The following is a 25,246-nucleotide window of genomic DNA, read 5'->3' as shown; positions in this document are numbered from 1 at the left end:
TTGTACTGCTTAAGCACAATTGGTGCTAACTGCCTGCAGGTACATATACATACAGTGTGTATAGGCATGGCTTTGCGAAAATGTGCAACATACATAAACATATAGTTAAAAACAGTTCAAGATCTAACTAGAGCTGTAACAAAAGCCCTCGTCTGGGCCATTTCCTCTTGTGTGATTTCAAGACTTGTTACCTTGTGTCTGTTGAAGTGCCTTTTTTCCCGTGTCAATTTTTAAAACAATGCTTGTCTTTCTAATTTACAAGTGCCTGTTGTGTTAAATTGAACAAACGTCGGGTGGTGTTATAGTATTTGATGACTATTTAAAGGATAAATCTACTGATATAACGACCAGCCGCCTGAAACTGAACTCTGACAAGACGGAGGTCCTCATCCTGGGCTCTTCACCCTCCGCCTGGGACGACTCCTGGTGGCCTCCCGCCCTGGGCACCGCACCCAAACCGACAGACCATGCACGCAACCTGGGCTTCATCCTGGACTCCTCCCTCTCCATGACCAGGCAAGTCAACAACGTCTCCTCGGCGTGCTTCAACATCCTACGCATGCTACGAAAGATCTTCTGGTGGATCCCCTCCGAGACCAGGAAGACCGTCACCCAGGCCCTCGTCACCAGCCGACTGGACTACGGCAACGCCCTCTACGCCGGTACCACCGCCAAGCTCCAGAAGAGACTCCAGCGGATCCAGAACGCCTCAGCCAGACTCATCCTCGACATCCCACGAACCAGCCACATCACCGGACATCTGAGAGACCTTCACTGGCTCCCCGTCAACAAAAGAATCACCTTCCGCCTCCTCACCCACGCACACAAAGCCCTACACGACCAGGGCCCGAGCTACCTTAACAGCCGAATCAACTTCTACGCTCCCAAACGCCACCTCCGATCAGCCAACCACGCCCTCGCCGCCGTCCCCCGCATCCGAAGAGCGACTACGGGAGGAAGGTCCTTCTCCTACCTGGCCGCCAAGACCTGGAACTCCCTCCCGACTGACCTGCGCCTGACCCAAGACCACCTCTCCTTCAGGAAGAAGCTGAAGACCTGGCTGTTCGAGCAGCGCCTTGAGACCCTACGGGTAGTTAGCGCGCTCTATAAGTGTCACTGATTGAACTGACAACACACTTCTCTCTAGACAACTATTCACTAATGTTCTTTTTCTAAATTCCCTTTGCCATCATTAGAATTTAACATTTAGTTCTATCAATGTTTATCTGATCATGCCATTTCTGATGCATGTGCAGGTAAATGAGCTAGCTCACTAACAAATTGGAATTTGTTTAACCTTCCAATTTCCAAGACATTCCCTTTGAAGCACAATATCATTAACTTGTTCATTCACCCTCTTCCGAGATGTGACAGGAATGTAGCAAATTCAAAAGACAGGGGTGAGCGCAGGGTAAATTCTTTCTTCTCATGTGACTTCATCATATGAGAGTGTGATGCATGTTAATTTACATTGTGAATCGTTCAGAGAAGGAAACTGTGACTAGGTGGTTGATGTAATGTCTCCTGTGTCACAAACTTCTCTCAAACAGTTGTCTTGTAATACCTACACATTCCCCTGTAATGTATATCCTATGAATTTTAACACGTTCTCCTTTTTCCAGCTATATCGGTTTCATAGAGAGCTACCGTGACCCCTTTGGATCCAGAGGGGAGTTTGAAGGTAGGTGTTATCTGCAGATACGTTTCTAGTTTTTGACCTTTCCTTGACTTTTATTTCGGGTGTATGTGTTTAATGTACTATTTATATAACAGCGGCACTGGTGTTCAGCCTATATATAAAATATAAAATTTGGGGCACCTAATTACCACATCCTAAACTGTGCTCTGTATGCATGATGGTAAGACAGATCTCTTCCTTAGTTGAAGATCTGTAAATTTGGTCTTGGTTTGACCTGTGCAGCTCATGGGGTTTTAGCACCACATCTTCACAGCTACCCTTTTGAGGATTACAACATGGCATCTGATAGAGACATCTAGCCACAGATTCCTTAACTTAGAATATCCCCAGGAGTGAGACTGGATCTGGAAATCTTTTGCAGCAGCACCTCTGCGCGCCGGGGGCCGGCGTCACACGACCCCGCCCTGACGTCGTCCACATATGTGATGTCAGCGAGGTCATATAAGTCCCTCCCGGCGGGCTGACGTCAGTTTCCTTCTTTTCCGCCTGCAACGTGGATCCTGAGTGAGCTCCTCTGGCCTGTTGTCAGGCCTCATTATCGACGCTTCGCATCGGGAACAGTGTGCGATGCCTTCGGGCTTTCAATTTTGTTATTCCTTTTCACGGCAAATGTCCGCGACTGACCCGCATCTTATTTGTATGTGGTGTCTGGGCGAGCACCATGACTCCAGGGACTGTGAAGCCTGCCAACGTCTGAAACCGAAGTCTCTGTGGGCGTGCCGTATGAAGCTTTTCTCAGCACGGCTGTCCCGGTCGGAGTCGTCTCGCCCCTCGGCCTCGCCTTCGACTGTAGGTTGCTCTACTGTTTGGTTCTGCCGTCGATCGCCCTCTGGGGTCTGGGGCCGTCGTTCTCCACTTGGTAAGTCAAGGCGCTTGTCGTGCGCTCCCGACGGTCACCCCCAACCTCTATCCACCCTTTCTGGGTATGGAGGCGACTCGGGCCCAACTGGAGGCCTATGCTACAGCTTTTCAGGCCTCCCTTGGGTCCACTCCCGTTCCTGGGGCGTCCTCTGGACCTCTGCTTCTTGTGTGTTCTCTCACGGACTCGCCAGCGGGTTCGCCCCCGGCGCCAATTGAGTCCTTGCCTCCCAGGAACGTCGGAGATGTGGTGTCAGGGCGCGGCCCGTTTAGGTCCCCTTCTATGCTCCACATGGAGTCGTTAGGGCACTGCCCAGCTGGGTCCCCTCTTTGACCCCACGGCACCTCAGCCGTGCCGCATAGCCCCGCCGGGCTCTCTGTGGCGCCACAGGTGGTTGCTGGTGCTCATAGCCCTGACTTGAGCATACCCCAGCCTTGAGGGCAGGCAGCGACCTGTACGGAGCCGGGGTCGGCGCCATCCTGGCGCCGGAGGCTCGCCTCCTCTCCTTTCTCCGGAATCTGAGCCTGTTCTGGACGAGGCGGAGGCGGTGCCGGAAGATTGCCTGTCTCCTTCTTCAGAGGGGGGGCTTGTGATAGCTTCGCGCCGGATGGCACCAACTTGACGCTGGATGCTGCCGAGTCGGCGTCTGATGAGGCACAATCTGCGCCGACACACATCGTTTCGGCGCCTTGTCGCCGCAGAGTTCTAGACTCTCCTATAGAGGCCTCTGGAGAGAGTCCGGCGCCGCCCTCCCACCCGGCATCACCGAAGCTAGTGTTGCGAGTGCCCCCTTGGAATTTGTGACCCTCCTCACGAGCTCCCAGATCCGACAGGCTGTCCGCCTCCCAGGAGCCCTGTCAGGATCCTCATTCTTCCATGGGGCTTCCTTCTGTGGAGCATTGGGCGCACTCTCAGTGTCTTGGGAGGGTCAGCTTACAACCCTCCCCCACTGTTTTCCCCTCCACGGAGGGCTACCCAGGCTGGTGCGGTTTTTTCGAGAGTGGTGTATTTGACCACCCGCATTTTAAATATGCAACCCCCCTCTACCCATTTGTCTGTGGACCCCTTGCTTGAGGTCCTCCACCGCGGGTCTTGAAATATGGCGCCGCTTTTGCCTTTTGAGACTTCCCATTATTTTGCCCTCTTGGGTACCTGGGTCCGACCTACTTCAGGTGACCCCGTAAGTCGTTCTGTTTTGCACCGCCACCGTCCAGCTCCACATGATCCGGTCTGTCTTTTTGTGCACCCTGATGCGCGGGGTTAGTGTTGCAGACTGCTTTTCCTTCTCTGCCCTCTCTAACGCTTCCTCCCTCTCAGGAATCCAGGTGACTTTAGTCATGGGGTAGGAACGTCTTTGCATCCACTAGTGCTGCCCAACGGTCCTTAAATAGTATGTGTTTTGGCTCGGGCTTCCTCTGGTCTGTGGGACGCTGCAGAGTCTTTGCATACTGCCACCTCTGAGGTGCTCGCGTTGATCTCCTTCACCTCATCCGGGATGGTTTGCGAATTCACAATCCGTTCAGCCTTAGATACTGCGGATTCTTTGGGCCGAGCCATGGCGAGGTCTGTTGCCTTAAGGTGTCATGCTTGGATGCGAGATAGCATCTTCCCTGAAAATATCCGGGGGCGACTGGTTGACTTACCCTTTGATGGGGTTTTGCTCTTCGATGCTCACGCCGAGTTGGCGGTTCACCGGCTCCTGAAGGGCTTTCATCCCCCCACTTAGGCCCTTTTAGGCCTGTCTTCTGTGGTACTTTTTCAGTTTGCATCCTTTAGATGCGCTCTGTGTGTTTAACATGGGCAGTGAGCCTTACGTCTTCTTTTTTTCTGTGGTCAAGGGTGCTTACCCTTTTATTGGCATCCCTTGGATGCGTTTTGCTTTCAGCTGCCTGTTGGCCTTTTGTGGCCGTGTTCCACAGGTTGCTGTGTCCTCTGACTGTGATCTTCAGCCGGTGGCTCAGCTCGGTAATGTCATTACGGCTCAGAACTTAGTTCACAGGTTCGGTTTGTTACTGCGTTCTTTTGGCCTGGCTTATTGCCCTAAGAGGTGTTCCCTGTTGTTTGGGGTATGCGTACCCCATGTGGGGTACTTGTACGCTATTATATATCCTTGCTTATCTCACCTGGGCCTGGAGACATATACATGTTCTTGCTCCTGGCTCGTTCTGTCTCTACATATTTGTATGTTTATACATTTATGTCTACATGCCGGTTGCCTTGGTATCCCTCTTCCTATGTCGCCACCTCTTGTCAAGGCCGCGAGGTCTGGACCTATATCTCCATGTGTGGGGGAGCTTTTCTGAGTTGTTGCAAGTTGCCCATAGGTTCCTCCTTGCTTCCGCTTACTGGAGTGGTTTCCCAAATTGACATACGCTCCCTTTTTGATGTTCGACGCTGTACGTGTCTTTCTGGACTGTTGGTCTTGGATTCTGAGACTTTTTCCACCATTCGTTAACTGGTCCCTTCCTTCGGATATGCCTACTCTTGTTAAAGCTACGCCTGCAGGACAGTTCTTTTTCTGACAGTGGTCATTGAATACTGTCTACAAGTCTGTATTGTGGGTTGTTTCTCACTTTGGCCTCATGCTGCCCAGCCGGCCACGCTTCTGTTCCTGTGTAAGCCACTTTAAGGTCTCTATGGCCGTTTGCCAGCAAAATAGTCTACCTGCTGCAGCCGGTTGGTGATTGGTGCTATGGCCCCTCATTACCCTTTTGGGGTTGGGTGTGCGCTTGGCGTGCCTCTTGTCCTGCTTCTTGTCCTGCTGGCTATTCCAACGCATTACTCAGGTTCTGACTTTTGCCTTTGTGCTCTTGCCACCGGCTCCTTCGGCTTCTTCCTATAGGCTAGTCTGTAGACGCTGGTTGCATCTCTTCAAGCTCATTTCAAGCTTGGGTCAATACTCTCATCGTGCGCCATTTAGCTGAATGTGATCCTTCTTCCCCTCTCTTTCCTTGCTCTGGAATAGGGCTCATGCCATTCTACCTGTCTTTTTTTAATTTTTTTATACGGGTATGGTATGGCGCCATTTGGAATGTTTTTTGGATCTCTTCTATCTTGTGACTTCTGCTCTTTGAGCTGCTGGGGTTTCTGTCAGGCTGTTCTGCCACAGCTTTCCCCCCCTTATCTGTCACTCTGTTGCCGGATCAGATGCTTGGTGCTTTCTGTTGTCCTGTCGCAGACCCGCCTCCCTTTGGGGTATGGCTTTGGTATCTATTCTAAGTTAAGGAATCTGCGGCTTGATGTCTCTATCAGATGTACGAGTTACTTACCTTCGGTAATTATGTATCTGGTAGAGACGTTGTCTAGCTGCAGATTCCTTAAAGTCCACCCAGCCTCCCCGTTCTGCGAGGACCTTATCTAGTGTTGTTCTCCGCTGGCCTCTTCAGTTGTCATTGGGTTATATCTCAAAGGGATTCAGATTGTTGCACTCCCCTGGGTGCTTTCATATACAGTTCACCTCTGCTGAGGGGCTTCTTTTCTGTTATATTGTGCCTTTGATTCAGGAGGAGATTTGTTTTCCATTCCACTTCCCTTCCTTTCCGTCTGCTCTACTTCCTCAGGGTCCTGGTCTCCTCGTGGTCATCCTCTTTGAGGGTCGGTTGTGCTCTGTTTCCCACCTCTGTTTTTAGAGGGGAAAGACCAGTCTTCTCATTCTTTTCTACAGTGGGCTGTTGTTCTTTCTGTGTTTTGTTCTTAGTGGACGGCACAGTTCCACATGGCACTATTAGTCTTTTTCTGTCTGTCGAGATGTTCTTCCCTTGTTGCACCCGGGAAGGGGCCTTCGCTTAGCTTGCGGGGCTCTTTCTCACAACTTCCACTTATATGTGTAGGCAGTATCTATTCTGTCTTTAAGATGGTGTCTTCCACCATGCTCCTCCTTTATTCACGGATTTTTCATCCCTCGCACACTGTTCCCATACTTTTACAGTTTTTGGTTGGTGGCTCTGCGTTGTACTGTGGAAAAGTTTCTCCAAAGAAAACTGACGTCAGCGTGCTGGGATGGACTTATACGACCTCTCTGACATCATGTATGTGGACAACATCAGGGCAGGGTCATGTGGCGCCACCCCCGGCCCGCAGAAGTGCTGCTGCAAAAAATTTCCGGATCCAGTCTCATGCCTGGGGATATTCTAAAGTAAGGAATCTGCGGCTAGACAAATTCTCTACCAGATACATTGTTACCGAAGGTAAGTAACTCATACTTCTTGCAACTCCTATGGCTGCTATTTTCCATTCTCAGTATGTAGATACCCTCCTTTCTAATAGTCGGACTGGAAACTGCTTTCAAAGTTTAGCATTCAGGACCAAAACAACCTTGAAATGCTTTGGTGTAAAGGACAATACACCCATGCTAGTATGAACAGCTAATTCCTACACTGGGCACTGACCATTTTTCCTATTGGATTTCTTTTAATCTAATTTGTCATTTTTAGCAGTGGTTTCCTTTTTCTACTGATCAGGTAGCAGCGTCTTTTGGCTGTGGAATAGTCATCTGGTGTGCCCCTGTACTCTGTGTAGAAGGCTCCGACTCAACTCGGAACAAGAAAACAAAGGCAAGCTTCACAGCCTGGTGCCATATACCAGGGCAAGCTTCACAGAACATTGTTGACATGTGGTTAAATTTGTGGTTCTGGTTCCAGAAATGCATATCCGGTATTGGTTTATCGTACTAGTCTGCAAAGCTTGTACCTCCATGATTCCAACTTTGGATCCACTAACTCTAAAACCAAATTCATAAGAGAGATCGCAGGACCTGGCCGTAGACCAGGCCCTGTGGGAAACGTCCAGTGTGGATTAGTATTGGCCTACCGCACACGAAAAGCAATGTTTATGATATCAAAATATTCGTACCAATTAGTACCACTAAAAAGGGTTAATAATTGTCTTTGTCAAATGAGAAAGTGTAATGTGATATGTAATCTAATTTGTAATATGAATGAAAACATTTGTAACAGTGTCTGTTTCATGGTGAAGGCTTAAGCATTGCATTTGGTGGGCTAATTGTGTTTTGCATGGCTCTTGTGTGAGTTATGGATTGTGATCCTAATGATAGCTTGTGAATTTAGGTGTTTTTTCAGTTTTTATTCATACCCTTAGCTGCACTTTACCTGTGGTTTTCAGGTGAATTACTGGGCTTTTTTTTTTAAACTGAGGCGCTGTAACGAAGACCACCATACTTCCACTTGAACTTTTTTTTTGCAGTGTTTTTTGTGTGTGTGTGTGTGTGTGTTCGTACATATTAATGTATGTAAGGGGTTAGGCCCCCACCCCAATCCTTTTTATAGGTATTTATATTAGACAAGCGGCGATAGTGTCTCTGTATGTATGGTTAGGCTAGAGTTTCCACAGAATTTTTTTTTATTTTGTTAGTAACCTAAGCCTTTTCAACAAATCTTAACTAAACGTTTAAATAATAAATAAAAAGTTACCCAAAAATATAGAAAGGGTGAAGGAAGTGGGGCCAAAGAAGTGACTTTCCCATTTTAATTTCCCAGCATTCTTTGCTCTGGAACAACATAAACGCTGAATGGAATTACACCAGATTTGGCATGGAAGTATATATTTAATCAAGGAAGTGCCTATACTTAGTTCGAAGTAAATCTGCTGAGTAGGTTTCGAAAAATTAATTTGTTTAAAAAACAAAATAGGTTGGCATGAAGGTGCTATACAGACATTTGGACCTTTGATTCACCCGGTGAGGTGTACTTCCTTTGGCCAAAACTGTAAAACAAATTCTCACATCTCATTGGAAAAGTGAGCGTTTTCTCATGCCTGCAAACCCAAAGTAGTGACTATGGAACCAACGCCCACTGGTTGGCTGCAACTCCAGGACATATGTTGAGGACACCATTATAGGATGCTGGGATTTGGGCCTTGTGTTCTGGTTAAAAAAATAAGAACATGAAGGCACATTAGAGGGCAGCATGAGTACATTCAACCTGAAGGATCTTGAAGGGAGAGCGAACGGAAATAGCACGGTACCCAAAGAGACTGCCCCCTCATCCTTGGAATAAATATGGAGAACTGGTGCCAAATGAGCCTCAAGGCAGAGGGTTGCATCCTCCAGGTCTGGGGGAAGCCAGGTTCTCATATCAAAGGTAGTGTGCTCTTTGAAGCTCCTTTTCTTGACATGCCAACTTACTAGCCTTCTTGCTGAAGGAGGTGCAAACACCCTTTGCCACTGCAGGCATTGTTTCTGACCTCTCAGAGCGGGGCTTTCACCTCCTGGGAGGTGGAGGGGTCAGAAACTCCTATGTGGTGGCAGACTGGACAGGGCCAGTCTGCCTGCAGAGTAGAGAACTAGTAGGTTTCAGGTGGTACCCCCTGGGTGCCTGTATTAATAAATCCATCACTGGAACCCGTGGGTTTATTAATATGAGATGTTTGATACCAAACACCAAAGGCATCATTGAAGCCATTATGTAGCTGGGAAACTTGTATTGACTAGTGCCCATTACATAACTTAACATGGTTTTCCTGTTCACTTGCAATATCTAGTAATAGAACAAGACATCACAGGGGTACATCTACTCATGCAGATATGTCCTCACATACAATGTAATGCACCCTGCCTTAGAGCTCAAAAGCCTGCTGTAGGGTTGACTTAGTTATATTAAATGCAGTGTCTTTGACATAGCATGTAATGTTTCCACAAGACAATTTGGAGAGGGAGGGACAGGGATCAAATTAGAAAGGAGTAGGTCTAGTACCGGTGATCCCAAGGATACACGCTGTACTCACTGAGAGGTAGCTGTTCCTATAAGGAGATGGTAGAAACCTATTCTGGTTGGTTACTGGTGTCGATGTGGTCTCCAGGAGTGTAATAGGTTGGGTGTAGATGAGCATGGGGGAATTCCTCCTTTTGGAACTAGTGCCCTCATACACCCTTGCAACTGTCTTGCTTCATCATTGGGCTTAGCTTCTCGTGAGGGTGGCACTGCTGTCCCCCACGGGCCCCGCAAGAGGGCTCTTTGTCGGAGTTCTTTTTAAGGAGGTACCGCAGTTGTGCATGTGGGTGTGTGGGCCTATCTAAATGAGTGAGTGATTAAAATTACCTTCACGGTACCCAGAAACCAGTTTAATTTAGGGTCCAGAAGATAAGGTTAAAAGATAACGGAAAGGAGACTCTCCTAAAGGCAAATGTAGTGGTGGGACAAGTATATTCCTGCTACTCTCAAGACGTAAAAGTGAGTAAAAAGTGCAACTTGGTCAACATGTTTCGCGCATTGTGATGGTCCCTAGTGGATCCTAGTGCGCTTCGTAAGGACTGTGAAGTGAAAGAAGAGACATGGGAATCCGGGAAAGACACCCTATAGTCCCACCATACCTTCCCTGAGGTCTATTGCATCTTCGCGCTGAGAGGAACGTCTTAATCGTGTTTCTTAATCCCAACCCCTCTAGTCGCAAGGATTGCTCTTTCCGACAACCACTGCGGTCGTAAAGAGGGAGTTATTAAGCCTCTTCACTTGCAGCCTGTGACCTGCCCTGCCGTTCATCTTGTATACTGTTCCGAAAAAGTGGTATGCAGTATAGGTGTAAGGCGCCACTAGGCAGATTCACACATCCAGTTTATGAAATTCTTCTCTATCTTTTCAGACGGTGCTGATGGGTGTGGAGAACCACCTAACTTCACAGAACAAAGCCTCAGCTTTCTATAACCATGTAATCATGTCCCCAGCACACGTCAAAATAAAACAATAATGATAGGTCAAACGGTGAAAAAAAGTAAATGTTTTGTGTTTTTTTGCTTTTTTCAGGATTTATTCATGTAGGCTTCAGAATCCGCTCTCAACAGCCTGCCGTTCATGGTCGCCGATTCATGCTGTGCACCGCAGCCTGCAGTGGCAGTCTGTGTGGAATTTGTGTATGGGTCTCTTGAGGTGGCATAAGATATGCTGCAACCCTCAGGGACCCTCTTTATTACAAAGGCCCTAGGTACCAGGCCAGGGGTACCATTTACTACAGACTTACAGGGGTGCTAAATTCCTTTGGCAATTGTGTTACAATTAGACATAACCTTGCTTTACAGACAGAGCACTGGCCCCGAGGTCTGGGTACCAGGCCCTGGGGCACTGTCGGAGTCCAACAAACAGTATCTAGTAGCTAAAAAGGGGGCACAAAGTGTGTGGGGGGCAACTGCAACAAAATACCCAGTTTCCTACACCTCCTAGCCACAAGCAAAAACAAAGTTGTTTAAAAAGTGTTGGAGTAGCCGCCCATGCATCTGGTTGTGCCATCCCTCCCTCCCACCTTATCCCTAGCCCAGCAGTCTTTCTGAACCCAAGGGGGCTGAAATTCCTCTAGATAGAATATATATATCTGAGTACATGTGCAATTGGAGTAAATGAACCATGACAGATAGAAATTCTAGAAGAGCACAGATTGTGAGTGAAATTTTAATCGATTAAGGTGCCTTATCCATACTAAGAGAAGATTAAAAGAAGAATGAACATAAAAATTGATATAGAATTCTGAAAAGCTTGCAATATTACACAATTTGAGTGCTGGGAAATTACCTTGCGTCAGAAGTATCTTGAATGTAAAATTATTTTAAGGGTCCTCGTATCTTGATAATGCCCTTGTAAAATGACTTACTGGACTATCCCTTAAAAGATTGTCAAAAGTATATATCGGAATGCTCCTTCAAATTTATAAATACACTATATTACGACATGCTGTAAGGAAGCTCGCAAAAGTGACTGAGAACATCAAGGAACTTGAAATAAAATTGGATAAATATAAAGACAGAGAAGAAATAAAAGTGACATGGAAGGGATGGGAAAGAGGACGGAGAAACATAAACAACATCCAATCGAAAGACAAAAATTCAAGGAAAAAAACTTAATTACAGGAATGGCAGGATGTATAAATTTTGTGGGAATATTTGACTCCATGAGAAGCAGTCAGTAAATGTACAGAAAATAAATGTATGGAAGAAAGCTCTGAAGTAAGCTCGCTGATAAAGGCTCCTACTCAACCAATTAGATTTTTTTTAAATTAAATAATATCAAATGTGCACCAGACAGAGCGGGAGATAGGCATTTAAAAAAATAAATTTCTGAGCCAAATTTGGATAAGTAAGAACAAGCTTGGGACGAGGAGGCAAGAAGCATGCAAAATGAAATCGGTAGACATTGCAAATGTAGAAAACCTGTTGACAAACATATCATCTATAACAACCATAACAGTGGATTGGAAATAAGTTAACCCTTTGTGAAGAGGCAACGATAGATCTAACCCATATAGTAATTGAGCTGTATAAATTCACCAGGAAATTTAGGTTAAACATTTTGTATTTACGCGCAGAAAAATATACTGAAATAAGAAATACTGACATCCTTCTTGACCTTAAAGGATATTCCCCACATGGAGGTTTTAACATCTCTAGAGGAAGAGGTTAATATCACTCATGAGGCAATGGTCAGTCATGGTGTCACTGACCAGCAAATTTATGAATCAGTGGGAATCAAAACATCCAAGACAGGCAAGAGTGGCTGTAGGATGAAATCCACTTTTTTCCCAAGCTTCCACCTGGTAATAAAATCATCTTATTTAAGGAAATCATGGTAGGAGGCCACCTTGCCAGGTGGAAACATGCGCAAAAATATAGCATTAAGTCAAAGGAGGACTGGCAAGCTATGAAAGATTTACAGAAAGATCAAAGCATAATAATTAAGTCATCAGAGAAAGGCAGGAATATTGTCAAAATGTACTACTCAGAATACACAATGTAAGATGAGTTAGTCGAATGTACAACAACCTTATTGCAAGCAAAAAAAATCCCATCAGGTCAATGCCGTCTCCTCCTGCTACAACACCCTCCGCATGTTTCGCAGGATCTACAAGTGGATCCCGACCAAAACCAGAAGAACGGTGACACAGGCCCTCATCAGCAGCAGACTGGACTACGGCAACGCACTCTACGTAGTAATCCCAGCCAAACACATACGACGACTACAACGCATCCAAACGCCTCCGCCCGACTGATCGTCAACGTCTCCCGCCGCAGCCACAGCACCCCCCACCTGAGAGACCAACACTGGCTCCCCGTCGACTAGAGGATCACCTTCAAGCTCCTCACCCACGCACACACAGCACTCCACAACACTGGACCAGCCTACCCGAACAGCAGACTAAGCTTCTACACCCCCACCCGCCAGCTCCGCTCCGCCAGCCTCGCCGCTGATCCTTCTCTTACCTCGCCGCCAAGACCTGGAACACCCTCCCTACCCACATACGGCAGACCCAAGATCTACTCGCCTTCAGAAGACTCCTCAAGACCTGACTCTTCGAGCAGTAGCAGCACCCCCCTCCCCTCAGCGCCTTGAGACCCTCATGGGTAAGTAGCGCGCTCTACAAGTACAATGATTTATTGATTGATTCATATGCAGCGATGGTTCATCTGAAATTAGTGATATGGAGGGAAAGAGATTTGATTGATAATAAATAATCTAAAGATGGAACATCCAGTCACCCCGACCATTTATTCCCTATTAAAAGTCCATAAATGTATAAAAAGCCCTCCTTGTAACCCTAGATGCTAATGGGGGGGGCGGGCGGGGTGGTTGGGGGGGGGGCAGCTCGTGGTCAGCCAATGAGCTAAGTCTTGAGGCTCTTCTTGAAGGTTTGCAGAGTAGGGGAGCTTTTGATGTTGAGTGGGAGCTCGTTCCAGGCCTTGGCTGCGTCTTAGGAGAAGGCTCTTCACCTGCTCTGGTTCTGAGGATGCATGGGGCTTCTGCTAGAGCGAGGTCAGTTGAGCGGAGGTTTCTTTGGGTACGTGGAACGAGACACTTTCGTTGAGGTATTTTGGTCTGATGTGGCAGAATTTGTAGGCTGGAAAGTACCTCCAAGTTTATTGCTATCTTCCTATTTCAGTATGTAACTGCATTATAATCTTATCTAAGGGAATCAACTGGTTTCCTGAACAAAATGAAATGGCATGCCATTGAAGTAGACTTATTTAAGGGCAGGAATAGGTGTTATCTTCTTACTTCTGTCCAACATGATCAGGGCATTAATGCCTGTAGACATTTTTTAAGATCAAGATCTGTCCGCTATTTAGAAAATTTGAAAATACTTTTGGGCATACTAGATTTTTGCTTGAAGCATAATGTGTTCACCTTCAATTGTGCAGACTTCTTACAGAAACAGGACAGCTGTGGGAACGACCTTTTGCCCCAGGTATTCCAACTTAATCGTAGGATGATGGGATACAGAAATAGTCTGAGCAAAGAAAATTCAGAAATGCTGAACTATGTGAAATTATGGCCTTGATTTATAGATCTTATTGTCATTTGGGATGCAGATAGCCACTTTGGAGACCTTCATGAAGATCCTGAATAATAACTGCTGTAACGTGAAGTTTACTTATGAAATTTGTGCGGATAAAATTATTTTGTATGGAGACTGAAGTATTCTGAAATAGGGAAAGATCTGTACCAAGATCCATAGAAAGACCACAGCATGTAACAACATACTTTATGCCAACAATGTCACCTGAACAATTAAAAATGGAGTTTACCTTTTGGTGAATTATTGCAAGCACGGAACACTTTCTCAGATAGGAGGATTTTAAGCGTCAGGTTAATGAAAAGATTGATAGATTCGCACAAAGGGGTTATCCAAAACAGGCGTGCAGTATCATTTCATTACACATGTTCTAAGTGAAGGGATGATCTGTTCACAAAAGGAAAAGAAATAGATTGCAAAACAGATATAAGAGATACTACGCAATTCAACACCTCACATGCAGAACTACAGAAAAATTATTAGAACAAATTGGAAACCCTTGGACCTACTTGTATGAACGCCTGTGTTAATCTTCTCAGATCATTTACTGAATAGGTACAAAAAGATAGCATCCCATGGAGCCCTACTAGCACAGTGCCATATGTCATCAGGTGGAATAGGAAGGACTATTTGGCTAAGTCTATACCAAAATAAACCAGATTTATGGAAATATTCAACATGTAAAGGGTTTGAGTATGGAGTAAATAAAACAACCTTCAAGTTATGTAATAGACAAGAAAGGCAAATCAAGGAACATATTGCATGCTAAACAGATTGTGATGTGTCTTGTAGTGCACATGTATCAAAAGCTATGTGGGAAGCACATCAAACAAAGTCAAGCTTAGGATCTTACACTATTGTCGTACCCATTTGCTGAATATTTTTGGGATAACTACAAAGGCAACACCAAGGAACTACGATGCAATGGAGTCCAACACACACCAGCTGACCAGAGAGAAGGTGATCAGGAATTAAGATTGAGAAGAGCTGAGTAAAGGTTGATTATTGAACTGAACTGCTGTGTGGACATAATTTAAACACAGAATTACATGTCAGTTTGTGAGAATATGAGATTAGAATGCAAATCAGATGCCACAAAACAACTAATAGGAATTTGGAAACCTGCATTGTTACATGCTGTTTTGGACTATTGAAAGTTTCAGAGTAATTTCAACATCAGACTGGAAAGGAATATTTAATGAGTTCGAGGCATGTGGGCTGCTGAATTCATATCTGTGCATAGATCGCCGCCTAGTGTTGGGTCCGGATGATTGCACATTGTTGTCCTGGAAGAGTCTTCGAAGTATCACGAGATAGGTGGCTCCTCCCCTGGACTACAGTGCGCATGGTCATCGCCTCCATCCCCAGATTGTTTTTTTCCGCCATTGGGTTCGGATGTGTGTCGGCTCCCTCTGTCGGAACCGATAGTTGTTAATTCTCTTAACTCGAGACCAAAAGGTCTTTAGGCTTGGCGCCGGTATCGTTTTCGTTCGGGTCTTACTGTTTATTCAGCTCCGAACTCTTGCTGCCCTTCCGCGTGCTCTCGGCGCGGACGGGCCTACACGACGCTCCAGACATGGAACGGACTCCGTTTAAACGGTGCCCGGTGTGCAACTCGAAATACTCGCACCTCGACGTGCACCCAGTGTGCAACACTTGTCTGTCGCCGGACCATGACGAGGCCAGGTGTATGGCCTGCTCCAAGTTCCGGTGTAAAAAGACCCTCAAGATTCGTCGCGCTGCGAGACTCCAGGCCCAGATGTCTGCGCCCCCGCCGGACGACATCTTTGAAGAAGACGTTGGAGACGAAGATGTCCAACACGTTTCGGACTCTAGCCCTGCGTCCGAGGGGGATGCCTACGACGCAGGAGACGAGGAGTTTGACGAAGCCGGCGACGAGGTAGGGGACGACGATGGGGCCATTGCCACCGTGGGGGATAGCTCGGAGGAAGAGCATCCCCGGACTGACACAGGGGTCGACCCCCTTCCTGCGGCCCAGGTCGAGGGATCGCCTTCGGGCCTTACCCAAGACCTCGTTCTTAGTCCAGCAGCCCCGCCTCCGGGCCCGGCCACGGACATTTTGGAGGTGCCACTCACGTTTCCAAAAACGAAAGTGAAGCCTTCGGGATCTGCAACTCCGGTTTCAAAACCGAAAGTGAAAGCTGTGCAGAAGGCTCTGGAGGCGTCAAAGTCTAAGAAATCCAAAATGGCCGATGTGGAGAGTCACGCCAAGATGGCCGACCCGAGGGCCTCGGGGTCGATGCCGAAGGCGAAGTCGACCGACGCGGCTGCGTCGGCGCCGAAGATGGTCGTGGTCGATGACCCAAAGAAGCCTTCGAAGAAGCGTCAAGGCGATCCCAAGGCTCTGGCTTCGCCGGCTCCTGCCGTCGGGGCCAAGGACAGTGCAGCGTCGGCTCCGAAGAAGGGGCCCCTCGCCGACGCCACTCCCAAGACGGGGAAATCGCTCGAGCCGGTCAATCCCTCTCCAGCCCTCTCGAAGAAGGTCGAGGAGTCCCTGCAACGGATTCGGAAGGTCGCTGTGATTCCCGAACCGGAAGAGGGGGTGTCGAAGCCCGCACAGAAGCCGTCAAAGGCGCACACGCCTATCCGCTTCACCCTGCCGCCGAAGTCGACGCCGAAGGCTTTCGCTTCGAAGCATGGGGCAGGCGTGCCCTCGAAAGAGGTGTTGACGCCCAAGGTGTCTCCAGTGGTGTCTAAGCCTCGGCTCCAGCCGCTTGCGGAGGAAGAGCGTCGTGAGGTCATCATCGACGCCAATACCGGGAAACTGTCCCTCCTCAAGAGGAAAATCACCACGGAGCCGGTGTTGGAACATTTTCGCATTCCTCTCCAAAACAAGAAGGACTCCGAGGGTACTTCAGCACCTATGGAGCCGGCGTCTCCAAGAGACCTGCCGCGTTCACCGACTCCTTCTACCGCGGGTGATGGTGACGAGGTGGAGGTCGAGTACAACTATCCAGTGTACTCGGATCCGGAGGAAGAACATGAACCTTGGACTGCCGGAGGCGACCCCGAGGACCCGCAGTCGGGTCAAGAACCGCAGCTCTTTGCGGCGAAAACTTCGCCGACGGAGGACTCTGCAGCCTTCAACGCTTTGATCGAGAGAGCTGCAGCTAACCATGATGTCGAGCTGCACTCCGATCCTGTGGATGTGGACTTTTTATTTGACACTTTCTCAGTGGCTGAAAAGTCCATCAAGACTCTGCCAATGCTCAAAGGAGTGCTCAAGCACGCGCAGGAGGTCTTCAAGGAGCCCACTCGGGCACGTGTCATCAATCCACGCATTGATAAGAAATATAAGGCAGCGCCCTCGGATCCAACATATATCAAGGGACACTTGCCACTGGACTCTTTGGTGGTATCCAACGCTCGCAAGAGGGCGAACTCACAGACAACTGGTGACGCTCCTCCCCCAGACAAAGAGTCGAAAATATTTGAGGCCTCAGGGAAACGGATTGCTGCACAAGCAGCTAACATTTGGCGCATCTCGAACACGCAGGCCCTACTTGCACGCTACGATAGGGCTCATTACGACACCCTAGAAGCACTGCTCCAGCACTTGCCTGACCAATACAAGGAGGCAGGGGAAATGTTAATTCAAGAGGGAAAGCTCATTACAAACGCTTCAATCAAGTGTGCGCTAGATGTGGCTGATACAGCCTCCAGGGCAATCAACACTAGTGTGTTGCTCAGAAGACATGCATGGCTTAGGATCTCAGGGTTTAAACCTGATATCCAAACAACCATCCTGAACCAGACGGTTAATCCTGACCATTTGTTTGGACCCGAGGTTGATGCGACGCTTGAAAAAATGAAAAAGGATACAGACACTGCTAAGTCTATGGGGGCCCTCCAGTCTCAGCAGTTTCGGGGTGGTTCCTTTCGCCGCTCCAACACCAGAGGCACCTCAAGGGGTCAGGCATCGCAATCCACCCAGTACTATAAAAGCAACACCCAGACCTCATACACCAACAAGGGTAGAGGTGGCTATAGAGGCAACAATGTCAAGGGCAGGGGACGTGGAAACAACAGCTCCAGGTCCACCGCCGCCAACAAGCAGTGACGTCTTGTCACTGCCCCCTGACCACACAACTCCGGTCGGGGGGAGACTCCAGCAGTTCCTGCCCGTGTGGAGATCTATCACCACGGACAGGTGGGTCAAATCTCTTGTCCAGTACGGTTACTGTCTGGAACTCACTTCCACTCCACCGAACATACCTCCAAGAAGCCGTCCTATGTCCGGCGAGCACTTGCACTTGTTGCAGCAGGAAGTTCAGGTCATGCTGCAAAAAGGGGCAATAGAGCTCGTGCCACTGCAAGAAAGGGGTACAGGAGTTTACTCTCTGTACTTTCTCATCCCCAAAAAGGACGGATCCCTACGGCCCATCCTGGACCTCAGGCCCCTCAACTGGTACATTCTCTCGGAGCATTTCCATATGCTCACGTTGCAGCAGGTACTCCCTCTGCTTCAACAGGGGGACTTCCTGGCTACGTTGGATCTAAAAGATGCCTACTTTCATATCCCCCTGCATCCTTCCCACAGGAAGTATCTCAGATTCACGATTCAAGACCAGCACTACCAGTTCAGGGTTCTGCCGTTCGGGGTCACCACAGCGCCAAGGGTCTTTACGAAGTGCCTGGCGACTGTGGCGGCGCATCTGCGACGCCAGAACGTCCACGTCTACCCTTACCTGGACGACTGGCTTATTCAGGCAAAAACAGAACAACAGTGCGCCGACCACGTGTCCCGCACCATTCATCTCCTGCACGATCTGGGATTCTCTCTGAACTACCCGAAATCCCATCTCCAGCCCGCCCATGTACGACAGTATCTGGGCGCGACAATAAACACTCTGGCAGCCACTGCGCAGCCAAATTCAGTGAGAATCGCCAGTATCCAAACGCTGATCCAACGATTCAGACCTCAACACTCGCTTCCAGCGAAAGTGTTCATGCAGTTGATAGGCATGATGGCCTCCTGCATCTCCATTGTCCCGCACGCAAGATTACATATGCGTCCGCTTCAGGAGTGCCTAGCACGTCAGTGGACTCAGGCTCATGGGCAACTGACAGACCTAGTGTTGGTGAGCGGTCGGGCATACAACTCTCAGCATTGGTGGAATCCACAAAACCTTTGCAAGGGCCGACCATTCCAAGAGCCTGTGCCACAGATTATCCTGACGACGGACGCTTCTCTCCAGGGATGGGGAGCGCATGTACTCCACTACACAGTGCAGGGACTATGGACACTACAGCAAAGGAAGATGCACATCAATGTGTTGGAACTGATGGCAATCTTCATGGCCTTGAAGGCGTTCAAAGTACATCTGTGCAACAAGGTCGTGTTGATCCGGACGGACAACATGACCGCCATGTACTACATTCAGAAGCAGGGAGGCACACACTCTCCGCAGCTGTCTCATCTGGCTCAGAGCATCTGGAAGTGGGCCATTCAGAGGAACATCTTCCTCATGGCGGAGCATCTCCCGGGCAAGGACAACCAAATGGCGGACCTGCTCAGCAGGCACAGCCATCAAATGCACGAGTGGGAGATACATCCATCAGTACTCCAACCGTACTTCCAAAGGTGGGGTCATCCAGAGATAGACCTGTTCGCCACAAAGGAGAACGCAAAATGCCAAAGCTTCGCCGCCAGGTTCCCACACCCGCAATCGCAGGGCAATGCGATGTGGATGAACTGGTCAGGCAGATTTGCGTACGCTTTTCCCCCAGCACCTCTGATACCGCTGGTGGCACGCAAGCTCAGGCAGCACTCGATGACTCTCATCCTGGTTGCTCCGACGTGGGCTCGCCAGCCGTGGTACACCACGTTTCTGGAACTCTCTGTGGTACCGCATCAAAGGCTTCATCTCACTCCCAGCCTTCTGACGCAGAGCCATGGCGACATTCAGCACCCAGATCCGCAACAGCTCAACCTGGCGATCTGGCTCCTGAAGTCCTAGAGTTTGGCTACCTCAATCTTCCTCCCGATTGCATGAACATCATTCGGGAGGCAAGAAAGCCCACTACTAGAGCTTGTTATGCGGCTAAATGGAAGAGGTTTGTCATTTACTGTGTTAACCACGATATTGACCCGCTAGATGCTTCCATTCAAAACATCATTTGTTACCTGTTCCACCTGTATCAATGCAATTTGGCGTACTCTTCCATCCGCATTCACCTGTCTGCTATGGCAGCATACCTCCAGAATAGGCAACACCTGTCACTTTTTAAGGTCCCTGCTATCAAGGCTTTTCTGGAAGGACTCAAGAGAGTCATTCCACCAAGGACCCCACCAGCTCCAGAATGGAACCTCAATGTGGTTCTTACAAGACTGATGGGTCCTCCCTTCGAGCCACTGCACTCTTGTGAGCTTCAGTTTCTGACTTGGAAGGTTGCTTTCTTAGTAGCAATTACATCGCTACGGAGGGTTAGCGAGTTGCAGGCGCTCACCATCCAAGAACCTTTCTTCCAAGTACATGCTAACTGGGTTGTGCTCCGCACTAACCCTAAGTTCTTACCCAAGGTTGTATCTCAATTCCATATGAACCAGACAATTGAGTTGCCGGTGTTTTTCCAAAACCCAGAGACGCTGGCGGAGCGGATGCTCCACACCCTTGATGTTAAAAGAGCCTTGATGTACTATGTGGACAGGACAAAAGATTTTCGCAAAACCAAGCAGCTTTTCGTTGCTTTTGCCTCACACCACAAGGGAAACGCTATCTCCAAAGCTGGGATCGCTAGGTGGATCGTGAAATGCATTCAAATCTGTTACGCTAAAGCTAAACGCACTCTCACTATCCCACCAAGAGCCCACTCCACCAGGAAGTTGGGGGCCTCTATGGCTTTCCTAGGTAACATTCCCTTAGAAGATATTTGTAGAGCAGCCACATGGTCTACCACACATACTTTCACCAAACATTACTGTGTAGACGTGCACTCCAAACAGCAGGCAGCTGTTGGTCAGGCTGTTCTCAAGACACTTTTTCAGACTGCTGCAGCTGGCACGGGCGGCCGCCGATAATGGAGGGACTGCTATGTATTCTATGCACAGATATGAATTCAGCAGCCCACATGCCTCGAACTGCAAATGCTACTTACCAGTATGCATCTGTTCTTGGCATGTAGGGCTGCTGACATTCATATCGCCCACCCTCCTCCCCGGCGCCTGTAGCAGCTGCAGTATTCATATATTTATATGCTCTTCGCATGGTCATCACTCACATACTTCACTCCATCTCTGCCAATGGCTAAAAACAATCTGGGGATGGAGACGATGCCCATGCGCACTGTAGTCCAGGGGAGGAGCCACCTATCTCGTGATACTTCGAAGACTCTTCCAGGACAACAATGTGCAATCATCCGGACCCAACACTAGGCGGCGATCTATGCACAGATATGAATTCAGCAGCCCTACATGCCAAGAACAGATGCATACTGGTAAGTAGCATTTGCAATAGGGAGCATGGTAGTACATGATCTGGTAAGACTTGATCTGTGAATTTTGATTGATCTTGAAGTATGGCTTCTAGGTAATGGACGTGTTGTCTTAATAGTTGATATTGTTGCTGATGAGGGCTTGGCACTTAGGACCATGCAGTAGAAACTAAGGAACGATTGTGATCAATGATACATAGTGTAAAGGGGTACAGATTTGTTGATTACCTTTTTTTTTGATTTTATATACATACAGCAAAACAATTATTATATGGGATACCCGCCCCTGAGAATACACGGGGTGAAGGTGTAAAAAGGGTACATTTTCGGCAGGGTCCCCCTGTGCAGGTTATATTTTTATGGTAGGATTAAAGTTATAAAAGTGGAGGAAAAGGGAAAGTAGGAATAAGTGTAGGAGAAGGATAGGAGAGGCATAAATCAAACAATACCGTTCCGACTGTCCGGGGCAAGTTCTGTCTCCCATCTCAGTCTCTTTGGCTTACTTCCAGATATGCTCGTAGATCTTTAAGGTGGCTCGTATGGGATTAGCTTTTTATCCAGGATTTCCCACAGGCCTCTGGAGGTCGCTTTCCAGGGAGAGCATTGCAATGCCAGGCTGTCCGCACCTCTGAGGTGGGTGACCCAGCTGAGCCACCCTTTGTACGTAGTTTTGGAGGAATCGTTAGCACTAGTTTGATTGCCGCGGTTATTTGTAGGTCCATTAGCTCTCTATCTTCTTCTGAGGGGAGATCAGTTTAGATTAATGCCGTGGTGAGTGAGGCAAAGTCTTTTACAGTCTTGCATTTGAAAGTGTTGTCTATGAAGTCAAACACCCCGTCCCAGAATCCCTTGAGTGACGGGCACAGAAAGATGAGGTGTTCTAAGTCCCCTCTGCTCACGTTGCAGTTCCTTATACCGACAATATATAATAATATTAAGCATAATAGCAATGATCATATTTGAGGAATTACTGAGGGATATCTAATAGAAAGACAAATCTCTACACATCTGAGTTTGTTGCAAAAGTAATAAAGTTGTATTTTTTCAATCACAGTAATAGTCATTTGATAACATTGTATACATAGTCATAATTACAAGGTGCAGTTGTGTCCCAAGTGGATATTTGTGAACCTAAGACATAAGAATATAATAGACTACTAAGAAAAATAAAGAAACTGTGGTAAAAAGGGGTGGGTTTTTTTTTTTTTACTTTTTCTTTTTACATCTCTGCTCATTTTTGATAGCCTGTAAGAGGGTGATCTTAGCAACCAAATCTTTTGTTTATACTGTTGCATGGGAAAAAGGCATGCCCTTTCTTGCACAGTACGTTTTCCCATATTGGCTATTTTCTCACTTTCCTCCTCTGGAATCCACATAACATGGTTAGAATCCAAACATATAGGGAAAAAGTACTCAAAAAGTAACAAACGTTATGAATGCTTAAGCATCAAGTGCCATAAACGTCAAAATAAAAAACCCAGCACTGGAGGGAGGAAGACTCAAACTATGAGTTCAAAGAGATAGAAAAGAAGTTTATGTCCTGCCACTAGGTGACAAAGACTCACACAGTGATAATGAGAGAGAGTGTAATGACTAAGAATAGCAGAGTTTCCAGAACAGTAACTGTTTCCTTTCACAATCAACTATTGCATGGTTTCATATGTTTCTACCAAACATAGTACTGGTTGTGATTTTTATTTTCTGATGCTCACACCAGTCTTGCACCTATTGGAGGCTTTCATCACTAAACGGAGAATAATTCTAAAGATGTTTTGCATCAGATACTAATTACAAAATTAATGTATGTCTGGTACTGGGCAGTAGCCCAGTGTAGGTTTGGGGAGTGACTGGGAAGTACATAACCAATTCTGTGTTCTTTCTCCTACCCACCTTTTTCTACCACACTCATCACACACTGTCTGGCGTAGTTATTTAGCCTCTACTCATAATTCCCTGTGTCTTTACCCCTTTCCTCCAGGTTTTGTGGCTGTTGTAAACAAGGCCATGAGTGCTAGATTCGGCCAGCTGGTGGCCTCAGCAGAACAGTTTCTGCAAGAGTTGCCTTGGCCCAAAGAGTTTGAGAAGGACCACTTCCTGAAACCAGATTTCACATCCTTGGACGTGCTCACCTTTGCTGGCAGTGGCATTCCAGCCGGGATAAACATTCCCAATTGTAAGTATGCTGTATTCTGTGTTTTTACAATAAATATGTGAATCATCTATTTATTTTTATTCTTTTTGTCTGGCTGTTGTCTTTTACAATCTTCTGGTATGGGTTTTTGAATTTGTTTTTTAATTGGCAACCAAAGTGAAACGTTTTGTGGCTCAATGTGGGACACTCCATTGCTGCACCTCTCAACTACTCCTCTCACCCCCAACCCCAGTCCGTAAGACACTCATCCCTAAATAAAAAGACCACCTACTGCCTTTTGACATGACGTCATTGGCGAGTTGAGTGGCTGACTTCATCACCAGTGTAAGAGAGCCATGGCACTCAGAATTTTTTAAAACAAAGCTGCAATGGTACATGCCTTTGAATTTTGTAGACTTTCCTGTTATTTCTTTTCTTTCACCAGTTTGTTTGCCCTCATGATGCCCAGAAAGCCGCTTTTGAATTGGTAGGAATCCTGGTTGTATCTTTATCTCCAGCAATAGAATGCCCGTACATGGGTCAGTGTTTGCAGATAATCTGGTTTATGTTTATCACTATTGTGCTGCTGCCTATATACCAGAAGTGATGTAATTAAAAGAAACAAACAGATACCTGACTGAGATGATGCAGAAGAGTTTATTAATGTAATTGATAGAAGTGTGGATTTAGGTGGCCTCTATTTATTTGTCTTTTCATGTGAAATATGTGTATCCTATGGACAGCATATGCTGCAGGTTTTCATTTCCTTCTTTCTCACTCCAGATGATGATGTCCGACAGAAAGATGGTTTCAAGAATGTATCTCTCGGGAATGTGCTATCCGTTGCCAATGCCACAGAGAAGGAGAAGCTCACCTTCCTAGCAGAGGAGGACAAGGTCTGCCACTTTAGAATTGGGATTGGGTGTGGATACAAGCATGGGGCGGGTTCTAGTTGGCGAAGAAGCAATAGAGGTAATGGGTTCATCGGTTGGTGACCGTATAGCGCAGCTTTTTTCTTGTAATTGTCTCCAAATTATAAGTCTCCCTTATCTGGGTGAATTGTTACTGAATGGGTGCATCTAAGCATGAGAGCCCATTGGCAACCTTTTTTGAAATATAATTCTTGCTTCCTGGAAATATATACTGTGTTTATACGCTCTCTATCCCAAAGTGTACAACCTAATAAGGAAATTGGGAGTTTGCCTAACCAGCCATTTTCTTTGAAAAGCAAGAAGGTCGGTGTCAAGTTATTCACAAGTGAAGTTTGCGTCTGTTTTCTACATACCCCTACTCTGATGTAAAGCAGCCATTGTGCCATCTTTTAGGCTGCACCCTATTGATAGAAGACATTATATTAGGATATTTGTTGTAAGTTACCTCTGTTCAAGCACTGTATGTCACTTTTGAAGAACGAGTTGTCACTCCAGTCTCCCTTCCAATGATGAGTCTTCTAACAAGGATGTTGATTATTGGTGTCCCTTGATGTCATACTTACTACCATATAATTCCCACAACTTGTAGGGCCACTAGGTAGCCAGTTATATCTTATTTTATCACCAGTCAAAGCTGAATGAGTCTCAGTTTCTCAAATTCTTTTTATTGAATTTTTTTCTGTGCCCAGTTTTGTATAGATATCATACAGATAAAGAAGTAATTAAACATTACATTGAAATATCAATTACATACACAGTTGCCCGTAAACAAGAAGTCTTACTTTCTCATTAAGGTTTGTGTAGTTTGGTAATCATAGTTCCAAACCTTCCAAAAATAGCAGTTCCCATGTTGGTGATCATTAGTAAAAGAACTTCCTCAC

At 47.0% G+C, this 25,246-nt stretch overlaps 1 protein-coding gene across 3 annotated transcripts in view; it reads left to right on the top strand.

Annotated features, from left to right (window-relative positions):
• DPP3 (dipeptidyl peptidase 3) overlaps window positions 1-25,246 on the top strand; it is a 559,762-nt gene that overhangs the window by 343,524 nt on the left and 190,992 nt on the right. For all 3 annotated transcript variants that reach the window (XM_086938513.1, XM_086938514.1, XM_086938515.1), the window contains exons 9-11: window positions 1,623-1,681; window positions 23,281-23,475; window positions 24,217-24,329. In XM_086938513.1, the coding sequence (XP_086794639.1) occupies window positions 1,623-1,681; window positions 23,281-23,475; window positions 24,217-24,329 (367 nt within the window). The remainder of the gene's footprint in view (window positions 1-1,622; window positions 1,682-23,280; window positions 23,476-24,216; window positions 24,330-25,246) is intronic.

The sequence above is a fragment of the Lissotriton vulgaris genome, chromosome 9, assembly GCF_964263255.1.
Source record: "Lissotriton vulgaris chromosome 9, aLisVul1.2, whole genome shotgun sequence".
Classification (NCBI taxonomy): domain Eukaryota; kingdom Metazoa; phylum Chordata; class Amphibia; order Caudata; family Salamandridae; genus Lissotriton; species Lissotriton vulgaris.
Note: the sequence above shows the minus strand (reverse complement) of the source record. Positions and strands in the feature narration are given on the sequence as shown.